Source organism: Stomoxys calcitrans, chromosome 5 (assembly GCF_963082655.1).
Source record: "Stomoxys calcitrans chromosome 5, idStoCalc2.1, whole genome shotgun sequence".
Lineage (NCBI taxonomy): Eukaryota > Metazoa > Arthropoda > Insecta > Diptera > Muscidae > Stomoxys > Stomoxys calcitrans.
In genome coordinates, this window is record NC_081556.1 from 87,505,938 (window position 1) to 87,519,696 (window position 13,759).

At 40.3% G+C, this 13,759-nt stretch overlaps 1 protein-coding gene across 10 annotated transcripts in view; it reads left to right on the plus strand.

Moving 5' to 3' along the window:
• The window catches only part of LOC106085440 (protein qui-1), a 470,324-nt gene that overhangs the window by 438,978 nt on the left and 17,587 nt on the right, over positions 1-13,759 (plus strand). For all 10 annotated transcript variants that reach the window (XM_059370582.1, XM_059370587.1, XM_059370589.1 and 7 more), the window contains 2 exons: positions 10,513-10,608; positions 10,696-12,022. In XM_059370582.1, coding sequence (XP_059226565.1) covers positions 10,513-10,608; positions 10,696-12,022 — 1,423 coding nt within the window. The remainder of the gene's footprint in view (positions 1-10,512; positions 10,609-10,695; positions 12,023-13,759) is intronic.

The following is a 13,759-nucleotide window of genomic DNA, read 5'->3' on the forward strand; positions in this document are numbered from 1 at the left end:
ATTTGCAGTAATACTTCAATAAAAAGGTAATTTGTTAACCGATTCTCTCGAAATTTGGCAGGAAGGATTTTCTTATGACTCTCGATATTACTGGTTAATATCAAAGAAATCGGTTCAGATTTGGATATAGCTCCCATGTATATATTCGTCCGATTTGCAGTAATAATGCAATAAAATGGTCATTTGTTAACCGATTCTTTTGAAATTTGTTAGGAAGGATTTGACTCTTGACTCTCGACATTACTGGTGAATTTCATGGAAATCGGTTTAGATTTAGATATAGCTCTCATATATACATATTGCCCGTTTTTTACTTTTAGAGCCACTGCAAGCGCATTTATTGACCAATCTTCCCAAAACTTCGTACAACAATTTCTTCGACGACTGTGACAGTATCTGAGAAGTTTGCTCGAAATCGGTTGAAATTTAGATATAGCTCTCATATATATATTGCCGGATTTTTACTTCTAGAGCCACTGTAAGCGCATTTATTGACCAATCTTCCCTAAACTTCGTACAACACTTTCTTCGACGACTGTGACAGTATCTAAGAAGTTTGCTCGAAATCGGTTCAGTTTTAGATATAGCTCCCATATACATGTTCGTCCTATTCGCAGTAATGTTGCAATAAAATGATCTTTTGTTAACAGATTCTCTCGAAATTTGGCAGGAAGGATTTTCTTATGACTCTCGATATTACTGGCGAATTTCATAGAAATCGTCTTAGATTTAGATATAGCTGTCATATATGTATATCGCCAGATATCCCAAAATTTTGCACCACGCTTTCCTCGACGACTACCACATTATCTGAGAAGTTTGCTTAAAATCGGTTCAGAATTAGATATAGCTCCCATATATATGTTCGTCAGATTTTGGGTCATTTGCAAAAATGTTGTCAATTGTCAACCGTAGTTATTACTGTTTGACATATATTTGATCGCCGAGGTCCATCAAAATTGGTTCAGAATTGGTAATAGCTCCCACATTGTACTTATAGGGTAGGTGTAGGGTATTATACAGTCGGCACCTTCCGACTTTTGCCCTTCCTTACTAGTTCTTAATAGGTACTTATTCCGAGGTACGGAAATATTTCTTCGAGCAGAGAAACGAAAACACATCCGCTCCACTCAACGGTTACAGTAGAAAACCAGTATAGGAGTTTTAAGAATTGGCTTTGTAATTTTAACCGTAGCGCAGAGGTTAGCATGTCCGCTTATGACGCTGAACGCCTGGACTCAAATCTTGGCGAGACCATAATAAAATTTTCAGCGGTGGTTATCCCCTCTTAATGCTGGCGACATTTGTGAGGTACTATGCCATGTAAAAACTTCTCCTCAAAAGAAGTGTCGCGCTGCGGCACGCTGTTTGAACTCGGCTGTGAAAAGGAGGCCCCTTATCATTGAGCTTAAACTTCAATCGGACTGCACTCATTGATATGTAGGAAGTTTGCCCCTATTCCTTAATGGAATGTTCATGGGCAAAAAATTTTCAAAATTATTTTTTAGCAATTAATTCGATTTTTAAATGTTCGTTTGATAATACCAAGCATTTGACTAATTTAAATTTGTTCTGTTAATAAAAGTTATAATCAATCTTCTTACAACTAAATTATTTGACAAAAAAAATTATTGCAGTGTTTAAATTTTTAACATTTTATCATTATAAGACTTCACTTAAACTTTGGCTTCTTTGATTTTTTTAAAGAGATTTATTTCTTGTTTTCGGAACAGCATATCCACGAATCTGTACAATAATTAAATACTTTTTTATTTTTACAATAAAACCTTACTCAATGCCGTTTACAAAACTTCCACCTGGAATGCAGATCGACTTTCCACTAAACCCAGTGTCTTTAATTTTTAAAACAGTTTACTTTTATTAAGAAAATATATTCTGCATTAACCAGTTTCTCTATGACTAAAATCGCCAAAGGTCTATTTTATAAAAACCGGTTTATAAACACCCCGGAATTATTTAGTTTTTTGATAGATGCTCTCTGTTCCTATTTGGTTCCCCAGCACGCATAAGTGATATTATTTCTCAATGTTAATGTTACCCATACGCTCCCAAGTCTAAGTGTAAATGAGTTAAGAAAGGCAAATAATGCAATGGATAAAATATTGAAAAAATGAGTAGATGATATTTAAAGTTTCTTGGCCTCATTGTCGCACATTCGGAGCTGAGCATTTGGGTTCGAATCCGAGGGGGATGGCGCAGCTCTCAATTATATAAGACAAGTTTCTATTTCTGGGATGTTTGCAGGATAATTTGTGTTTTCCAAATTTTGCATTTGAATTGATCACTGTTGTTGTAGCAGTGTGCTGTACACTTAAGGGCCTGCCCTTGCCGTTGAAGGAATCCATCGGATCAATCCAGTACGTAAAACCGGCTGCCATGGCGTTGATTTCGATTGGTAGAGGGCAGTAGCTGTGGTGAACTCATCCAGCAACATTACCTGAAATTGCAATAAGGTCTCATGAATGAAAAGGAATCTTATGAATGAGGAAAACATAATTGAAGTCTGGTTGAAGAAAATAATTTTAGTTGCCGGCTGAGCTTCTATGTATTTTTCGCTTCTATTCCGAATTTCCACATAACTATTTAGCTCCTTTGCATGTATATTTGTTTGTATGTTCTGTATGAGTATCATTAAGTGCTAAACCGATTTTCTTTATTCTTGATTGCAATGTAGAGTTAAGACCTCCTCATTGTTTGCCCGTTCTCGCCTGTACCTTAATTTTCAAAAAAAATCTCGGAGATAATTGTACAGGTTTAAGTTTCATTTTCATCCCCTCCACCATAGGATGGGGGTATACTAATTTCGTCATTCTGTTTGTAACTACTCGAAATATTTGTCTGAGACTCCATAAAGTATAAACATTCTTGATGGTCATGACATTTTAAGTTGATGTAGCCATGTCCGTCCGTCTGTCTGTCCGTCTGTCCGTCCGTCTGTCTGTCGAAAGCACGCTAACTTTCGAAGTAGTAAAGCTAGCCGCTTGAAATTTTGCACAAATACTTTTTATTAGTGTAGGTCGGTTGGGATTGTAAATGGGCCAAATCGGTCCATGTTTTGACTTTGAGGTTCTAGAGGGCGCACTTTTTATCCGATTTGACTGAAATTTTGAACGTGGTGTTTTGGTATCACGTTCAATAACTGCGCTAAGTATGGTTCAAATCGGTACATAACCTGATATAATTGCCATATAATCCGAGCATGGGTCTTGACTTCTTGAGCTTCTAGAGGGCGTAATTCTCACCCGATTTGACTGAAATTTTGCACTTGGTGCTTTTGTATCATTTCCAACAAATGTGCTTAGTATGGTTGAAATCGATTCATAATCTGATATAGCTGCCATATTAACCGATCTGGGGTCTTGATTTCTTAAGCTTTTAGGTAGCGCAATTGTTATACGATTTGGCTGTAATTTTGCACATGTTGTTTGGGTATCATTTCCAACAACTGTGCTAAGTATGATTCAAATCGGTCCATAATCTGATATAGCTGCCATATAAACCGATCTTGGGTCTTGACTTCTTGAGCTTTTAGAAGGCGGAATTCTTCTCCGATTTGACTGAAATTTTGCAAATAGTGTTTTGATATCACTTCCAACAGCTATGCGAAGTATGGTCCAAATCGGTTTATAACCTGATATAGCTGCCATATAAACCGATCTGGGATCTTGAGTTCTTGAACCTCTGTGGAGCGCAATTCTCAACCGATTTGGCACAGATTTTGTTCAACGGCTTCTCCCATGGTCTGAATCGATCTATAGCTTAACACAGCTCCCATATAAACAGATCTCCCGATTTTGCTTCTTGAGCCCCTGATCGGACTATAACTTGACAAAGCTCCACCTCCTCCTCCGTCCATATTAATTATTCTTTGTTTGCCTAAAAAGCGATACTGCGCAAAGAACTCGACAGATGCGATCCATGGTGGAGGGTATATAAGATTCGGCCTGGCCGAACTTTGCACGCTCTTACTTGTTGATGTTAAATGTTGGCTTCATGCTTTACCATCGTATCCACTCATATGCACATCTTCACTTCAAAAGTCCTTTCAGCCTACCATCTTACAGCTAGAGGATAAAACACAATTGAAAATATTCCAAGAGAAAATTAAGCATAATCAAAATAATTTATTAAATCAAGTCGAAACATTTGCGAACGCATGTAATTTAATAGAATATCCCCAAAAAAAAAAAAGGACTGAGCAACAGGAAGATTTCTTTGAAGGATAGCACAAAGAAAATATACAAATAATTAATCGGTGGCCATAAAAATTCTCGGCTAAAGATATCAATAACAAGCACTGAACCAAGCCAGTCAAGGCGTTATAAACATTTACAAGGATTTGGCTAGGCATACATCAAACAACGAATGTGTGTGTGTGTGTGTATGGGAGAATGTGTGAACATCTCAGCCGATTTTACCCTGGGGGGCCACAAAACAATTATAAAATCATTATGCTCCAAGTACGACAGACACACTACATCAAAATTTATCACAAACTCAACATCAGCCATATCAGCATCTGTGTTGCCATTTCCATGACCATCTGCTGAAAACACCATCCATATAAATGCCCGGGGAGGATCTCACAACAATTGTCAACACCCACCAATCACCCAGCGATGTCATTGTCATTGCTCACACTCTCACCATTGCCATGCAAGGGGGAAAAGTGATTATATCATTGGAAAGGGAGTACGCAAGAGGGGCGAAGATGGCGTAAAAACAATTTACACGGCAATTTAAGTTCATTTATAGACGCAATTATTTTAAATTGACTTGTAATTTGTTCTCAAAAGTAAAATTCAATACATTTGTAGTCATCAAATATTAACGAAAGCCTTGGCACGTTAGCCCCTCCAAATATGGGGCTGAGAGGCCCCATACAGTCAAACACAAAAAAAAATCCCCCTTTCCAAGAAAATAAAATGTGCTTCTTCCAGCTAAGTGTTGAATTTTCCAGTTTTAGTTTTACAGAGCATGGACTTGTATTCCCTGCAAGTGTATTAAGTCCTTGGCGGCAAATATTATCGACCATCTAGACACATTTATAAAAAAAAAAATTTGGAATTCAGAAAGTGAGAGCCAGAGAGCGAGTGAAAGCAGCACAATCATATTCCTTCCGTCCATTCAGCTAAAGAAGCGAATTTTCTTTTTTGAAGGAAACATTAGGAAAGCGGGAAGCCAATAAGCAAAAAGGCGAACACAAAGCCACACAGCTTATGATATTCCATTTTATGTTACTGTAATTTTATGCCGCAATAAGGGCAACTATTTTATGGTAACATTTATGCCTCAACGTGGCTGAGCTATGAAACGTACCGACACACATACACATACACACATACACATACACACATACACATACACACATTTACAAAAAACCTTTCAACGGATACAGGAAACGATAGTCTTATTTCTTTTGCTTCCTTTTGGCCACTTTTTAATGTCGAAATATTGACTATAAGCACGCAATTTTATGATAATATTTGAAGCGGCCAATACATTCAGAGGTGAGAAAATGAAGGAGATTCTAAATTTAGCTATTTACAACCACCACTGCTTAAACACAATGTGAAGTTGTCTGAAGTTATATGTAAACCCTCGGTCAACTTTGAGATACTAACGTAATGGATGATTTGATGAGGGACAGAAAAATTTCAGTCAGACCCCCATCAAAGACATTTTCTGTGACCATTAAGGCAGATCGGCCCATAAGGCAGCCATATCTGTACACAGTTCGATCTGTAGCGATCCGCACACTCAACGAAATTTTTTAAACATTTTTGCTAAAACAGACATTACTGCCGTTTCAGCAAACAAAGTGCTGCTGTTTTAGCAAACATTTCGTTCTGCTATTTTAGCAAACAAAACCTGCTGTTTTAAAAGGGTTATTGAAAAATTTGAACAAAAAAAAAACAAATAAGAACGTGCTAAGTTCGACCGGATCGAATTTTATATACCCTCCACCATGGTCGCATCTGTCGAGTTCTTTGCGCAGTATCTGTTTTTAGGCAAACAAAGTATAATCAATAAGGACGGAGGAGCAGCTATATCAAGTTATAGTCCGGGACTCAAGAAGCGAAATCAGGAGATCGGTTTATATGGTATCTGTGTTAAGCTATAGATCGATTCTGACCATATTGCACACGTATGTTGAAGGTCATGGGAGGAGCCGTTGTACAAAATTTGTTCCAAATCGGATGAGAATTGCGCTCTAGAGGCTCAAGAAGTCGAGATCCAAGATCGGTTTCTATGGCAGCTATATCTGGTTATGGACCGATTGGGACCATACTTCGCACAGTTGTTGGAAGAGATATCAAAACACTATGCGCAAAATTTTAGTCAAATTGGATGAGAATTGCGCCCTCTAGAGGCTTAAGAAGTCAAGACCCAAGATCGGATTGTAAATGGGCCAAATCGACCCATATTTTGATATAGCTGCCACATAAACCGATCTTGGGTCTTGACTTCTTGAGCCTCTAGAGGGCGCAATTCTCATCCAATTTGACTGAAATTTTGCACGTAGTGTTATGATATTACACTACGGTTCAAATCGGTCCATAACCTGATATAGCTGCTATATAAACCGATCTTCGGTGTTAAATTCTTGAGCCTCTAGAGGGCGCAATTCTCATCCAATTTAACTGAAATTTTGCGCATAGTGTTTTGATACCACTTCCAACAACTGTGCGAAGCATGGTTCAAATCGGTCCATAACCTGATATAGCTGCCATATAAACCGAGGGCGCAATTCTCATCCAATTTGACTGAAATTTTGCACATAGTGTTTTGATATCACTTCCAATAACTGTGAGTAGTATGGTCCAAATCAGTCCATACCCTGATATAGCTGCCATACTTACCGATCTTGGGTCTTGACTTCTTGAGCCTCTAGAGGGCGCAATTCTCATCCAATTTGGCACAGATTTTGTACAACGGCTTCTCCCGTCCCATGGCCTTCAACATACGTGTGCAATATGGTCTGAATCCATTTATAGCTTGACACAGCTCCCATATAAACAGATCTAACGATTTTGCTTCTTGAGCCCCGAATCGGACTATAACTTATATATATAGCTCCACCTCCTCCTCTCGTCCATATTCATTATTCTTTGTTTGCCTAAAAAGAGATACTGCGCAAAGAACACGACAGATGCGATCCATGGTGGAGGGTATATAAGATTCGGCCCGGCCGAACTTAGCACGCTCTTACTTGTTTATATCCTACAACACTACTGTGGTACATGGTATTATAAGTTAGTGCATTTGTTTGTAACACCTAGAAGGAAGCGAAATAGACCCATTGATAAGTAAACCAATTGACTCAGAATCACTTTCTGATTCGATTTAGCTATGTCCGTCCATCTGTCCATGTTAATTTGTATACAAAGTACAGGTCGCAGTTTTCATCCGATCGTCTTAAAATTTGGTACAGGCATGTTTTTCTGCCTAGAGACAAAGCCTTTTGAAATTGGAAAAATTCGGTTCAGATATGGATATACAGGGTGGCTGATGAAAGCCGCTACCAAAAAAAAATGTAATAACTTTTTTTCTATTTAATAATAATAATTTAATAATTAATTTAATTAATTAATTAATTAATTTAATTAATAATAATTTAATAATTAATTTAATAATTTAATTTAACATGAATAAAAGAAAAATGTATTCCATACACCGAAAAAAAAATGTAGCAATATTCATCATTGTAGCAATATTCATCAGCCACCCTGTAGCTCCCATATATATGTTCGTCCGATTTGCAGTCATAATGCAACAAAATGGTCATTTGTTAACCGATTCTCGAAATATGAAACCAAAACATGCCTGTTCACGAGGAAGAGGAAGGTGGGCCAATGTAATGTGATATCTGACAAGGTCAAATACTTAGGTGTGATCTTGGACAGGAATCTGAATTGGAAGTGCCACATTCAAGTGCGTACTAGTAAGGCTCACAGATGTTGGGCACTATGTAGACGGGCCGTAGGCTTGAAATGGGGCCTGAATACGAGGATAGTCCACTGAATCTACAGTAGCGTGATTAGACCAATACTTACTCACGCCTCAGTAGTTTGGTGGACTGCTATGGAGAAAAAGTGCAACATAAGGACCATACAACAGGCAAAGGCGGAACAATGAGGACCACACCCACTAGGGCACTGGAGACCATTCTATATATCCTACCCATTGACATACAGATTAAGTGTGAGGCAACCTGAAAGTAAGAAAGAGGTTTCCGATCGGATACCTGAAATGAACCTTGAGGTCGAGTGCGAGGCACGGCTCCCAGCGGCACAATCATGGGTTAACCGAACCCATCTGGAAGATCGTGTTACACGAATGGATCAAAGTTAGAGGACAGAGTGGGCCTGGGGGTCTACATTAATAACCGAGACACTGAGATCTGTTTAGGCTGACTGACCATAATATAGTCCTACAGGCGGAGATCCGGGCGATCACAGAATGCGTGAGGTGGTGTGATACTAACGCGAGGACGTCGAGTGTGAACGTCTCTACCGACAGTAAAATTGCCATAAGAGCAATCACAACCAGGACGGTAACATCACGAGTAGTCTTGCAGTGTAAGAAGGAGATTAATGCCCTCTCTGAAGATGGCAAAATCCGCATCGTTTGGGTGCCGGGCCATAACGGAGTAAGGGGGAATGAAAGGGCAGACGATTTGGCGGTGATGGCCAGAGGACTGTCATCAATAAATTTGGTTAACCCGAAGCCTTTTGGGTAGACGCTGTCCGAGTTAAAGGAGTGGGCGACGAATGTGCATGCAACATTGTGGAACAGCGAAATAGTCGGTAGGACGGCGAAAATCCTATGGGGGGATACCGATTGTGAGAAGACGAGGCTATTACTGAAAGGAAGCAAGAAGGAGGTCAGTGTAGATATTGGTATCATAAAGGGTCACATAGGACTACGAGCTCACTTATGTAAAATCGTTGCGGCAAGTGATAGTATGTGAAGGGCATGCGGGGAAGATGATGAGACGCTGAAGCATTTCCTTTGTACTTCACCAGCTTCCAAATCTAGCAAACACCGGCATTAAGTTGGAAACATAATGCCAGACTTGAACCGAATGGAGATCAATTTGGGATTTTGTTAGTGGTATGGAACTTCAGACTAACATTTTCTTTTTTCTACCAACCACCATAGGATGGTGGTTGGTTTGTAACACCTCGAAATATTCGTCTAAGGGCCCATTAAGAATATATATTCTTGATCGTCTCGACGTTCTGAGTGGATCTGGCCATGCCCTTCCGTCCGTCAGTCGAAATCACGATAGCGGTCGAACGCGTAAAGCTATCCGCTTCAAATTTTGTACAGACACTTAATATTGATGTAGGGCATTGGGGATTGCAAATAGGCCATATCGATTCATATTTAGATATAGCTTCCATATAAAATGATCTCCCGATTTGACTTCTTGATCACCTGGAAGCCGCAATTTTTGTCCGAAGTGGCTGAAATTTTTCACGTAGGTTTCTGCTATGATTTCCGCCAAGTACGGTTCAAATCGGTCTATATCCTGATATAGCTACCATATAAACCGATCTCTCGATTTGAATTCTTGAGCCCTTGGAAGCCACAATTTTTATCCTATTTGGCTGCGATTTTGCATTTAGTGTTTTGTTAAAACTTTCAATAACTGTGCCAAGTATGGTCCAAATCGGTCTATAATCTGATATAGTTCCCATAAAAACCGATCTCCTGATTTTACTTCTTGAGCCCTAACAAGCCGCAATTTTTGCCCGATATGGCTGAAATTTTGCACGTGGTGTTCCGTTATGACTTCCAACAACTGCGCCAAGTACGGCTCAAATCGGTCTGTATCCTAATATAGCTCCCATATAAACCGATTTGACAAATTGAAGTCTTGAGCCCCTGAAACCCGGAATTTTGTGCGATTTGTCTGAAATTTTGCACGAAGCGTTCTGTTAAGACTTTCGATAACTGTGCCAATTATGGCCCAAATAAGCCTATAATCTGATATAGCTCATATATAACCCGATATCCCGATTTGACTTCTTGAGCCCTTACAAGCCTCAATTTTTGCCCGATTTAGCTGACTTCCAACAACTGTGTTAAGTACGGTCCGAATCGGTCTATAACCTGATATAGGTCCCATGTAAACCGATCTCCCAAATTGACGTCTTGAGCCCCTGGAAGCCGCAATTTTTGTCCGGTTTGGCTGAAATTTTGCATGCCGTGTTCTGTCATGACTTCAGTCTATAACCTGATAAAGCTCCCATGTAAACCGATCTCCCGATTTGACTTCTATCGATAGTGCTATCGATATTTTGCCAGTTCTACCTACTACCCCCTCCAATGGTGGAGGGTATAAAAATTCCAGAACATTTTATCTAAAATTGTTAAATTTTTATTTTACATAATACACACCAGTGTGTAGAACTTCCCCTTCCTTCCTTTCTTAAAGCTACAATGGACACGAATGTTAATTTCGTATAATTTTCTTTGCAGGTATTCCTTTTGGCTCATTGTGATGACAATGGTTTGTATGTCAGGACATTGGCAACAGGCAAGGAACTGTACACACTCAAAGGTCACAAATCCCGGGTAAGCAAAATTACGAAACCATTTTATCATGACATTTCTAATATACACCCATTTCTCATGTACCCCCTTCTTTCAAAATCTCATTAGATACGCACAATTACCATAGGCCGTGATAGTCAACGCGCCGTGGTGGGCTGTGAAGATACTCGCGCTCTTATCTATGACATGCATTCGGGTCGTCTAATACGATCGATGCCTCCCAATCCGGGTCCAGTTACCGCCCTCTATGCCATGGACAACGATGACTTTCTCATTACGGTGGGTGGCAATAAGATCACCTTCTATTCGTTCCGCAACGAGGAGCTCTATGTCCATCCTTATTCGCACAATCAGAAACGCAAACGTTCGCTGAAGCGTGCCGCCCAAACACAAAGATCGCCCTCAACAACGCTGCCGCCCATTACGTGCTTTGATGTGTCGCGAGACTCTCAATTGGTGGCAATCGCCTCCGGGCGTCATGTGCACATAATGCAAATCAATACCCCAGAATATCAGACCACATTCGACGGGCATGCAGCTCCCATTACCTGCTTGATGTTTGCTCCAAATGGCGAATATTTGGCCACAGGATCCGATGATCGCATGGTTCATATTTGGAGCCTAGCCAGTGGGTCCATAGCCAATACATTCAAGGGGCATGTGGCGCCCATATGCAGTGTTGTGGTCCTAATGGATTCTCGTCGCATTATGTCCTCCGATCGCGATGGCCTCATCTATGTCTGGATGGCTGATGGTGGCAGTCTGTTGCAGACCATACAGGGGCCCTACAAATTCTTGGCTGCCACAAACAATATGAAATTCGCCGTCTCCACCAATGGGGATAACACTCTAAAGATATGGTCCCTAACGCGAGAGGATGAGAAGTATTCGGTCTCCCATTCTGATGAGATAACCTGCTTTACCATCACCGCCGATAGCTTGTACATAATAACCGGTTCACGTGATATGTCCCTCAAGGTGTGGCAAGCTACGGGTGGTAAATTGGCCCAAGTACTAGTGGGCCATTCGGATGCTGTGACCTGTGCAGCTGTATCGGTGACAAATAAGACACAGGTCACTTCCGGGTCAAAGGACACAAATCTGATTATTTGGGATTTGCATACGGGAGAGGAGATTCATACTTTGGCTGGCCATTTGGCTCCAGTCATTGGTGTCAAGGTGTCGGCAGATGGTTCAACGGCTGTGTCGGGCAGTGATGACAAGACCCTCATAGTGTGGGAGACAAAACGTGGTCTCGCCTTGACTTCGTTGCAATTACATGTACCCTTTCCACGTTTTGACATCAGCATGGATTGTTCGCGAATATTGGTGCAATTAGTGGATAGTTTCAATTTGCCCGTGATATGCCTGCACAATACCCCTGCTCAGTACATAAAGCTGCCAACGTATTCGGCACCAGCACGAGATGTTGAAGGTAAGTAACATTGAAAACTGCATGGGATTATGAGTGAGGGAATTAGACGTTCAATATGTATTATACAGATGAGACGAAGTCAACCGTTACTTGGTACTTGCATTTATTGAGAATTTCGTATTTCTTCTTACATAAGACCAGAAATCTGATAATTGAAACATATTGTAGAGAGTATCTATTACATAAAAGTCAAATTGCTACCATTTATTAGTCTCTTTGTTATTTATTCTCATGAAAAATTGATATCCGAACGTTTTGAAATACTAGAAATTTAAAAATTATAAAACTAGGAGATTGTTGCAAAACTCGGATTTTATTAATAGGTTAGGTTAGGTTGAAAAGAGAGTGCAGATATCAATCCGCCCCATGCCACAATGGCATGACTGCAAGACTGTTCGTGACATTTCCGTCCTGGTTGTTATTCCTTATTCCTATTCCGACGTCCTCGCGTTAGTACCACACCATTCAGCGAAATCGGATTATAAATCCTCTTTTAATGTGGCCAAAACTTTAAATCGAGTGGTTCTTCTATATGGCAGCTTTCTCCAAATCTGAACCGATGTGGGCCAAATTGAAGAGGGATGTCGAAGGGTCTAACACAACAGACTGTCCCAAATTTCGGCAACATCGGATAATAAATTTGCCTTTTATGAGTGCAAAACCTTAAATCGAGAGATCGGTCTATATGGCAGCCATATCCAAATCTGGGCCGATCTGGTCCTAATTGATCAAGGATGTCAAAGGCCGTAACACAACTCACTGTCCCAATTTCGGCAACATCGGATAATAAATTCGCCTTTTATGCGCCCAAAACCTTAAATCGAGAGATCGGTCTATATGGCGGCTATATCCAAATCTGGACCAATTTAGGCCAAATTGAAGAAGGACGTCGAAGAGCCCAACAAAACTCATTGTCCCAAATTTCGATGACATCGGACAACAAATGCGCCCTTTATGGGCCCAAGACCTTAAATCGAGAGATCGGTCTATGTGGCAGCTATTTCCAAATCTGAACCGACCGGGGCAAATTGAAGAAGGATGTCGTGTGACCTTATACAACTCACTGTCCCAAATTTATGCAAAATCGGATAATAAATGTGACGTTAATGGGCCTAAGACCTTAAATCGGCGGATCGGTCTATATGGGGCTATATCAAGATAAAGTCCGATATAGCCCATCTTCGAACTTAACCTGCCTTTAGATAAAACAAGAATCTGTGCAAAGTTTGGCTCAATATCTCTATTTTTATAGAATGTAGCGTGATTTCAACAGACAGACAGATGGACGGACAGACGGCCCGTCCGTCCGGACATGGGTAGATCGTCTTAGATTTTGACGATAATCAAGAAAATATACACTTTATAGGGTCAGAAATGGATATTCCGATGTGTTGCAAACGGAATGACAAAATGCATATACGCCCATCCTTTGGTGGTGGGTATAAAAATGAGTTTATATTAATTTTTTGAACCAAAAACAAAATACGACCAATGCTGTCTTTTTCAAGATTGGCAAGACTAGAATAGGCAAAAATCCACACATATAGAGCCATCAGGCAGTGCAGTGGCAGGAGACTCAATACCGACAAACGAGCTGGGCGCCAACGACAAGACCATCACCGACTTTCCAAATATTTAGAGGAGAAGGATGAGCAAAGATTCTGATATTAAACATTAGTGCTGGGACGGGGAACTCAGTACAGCCTGACGAACAGAGACCCGATAATTAAACCACCG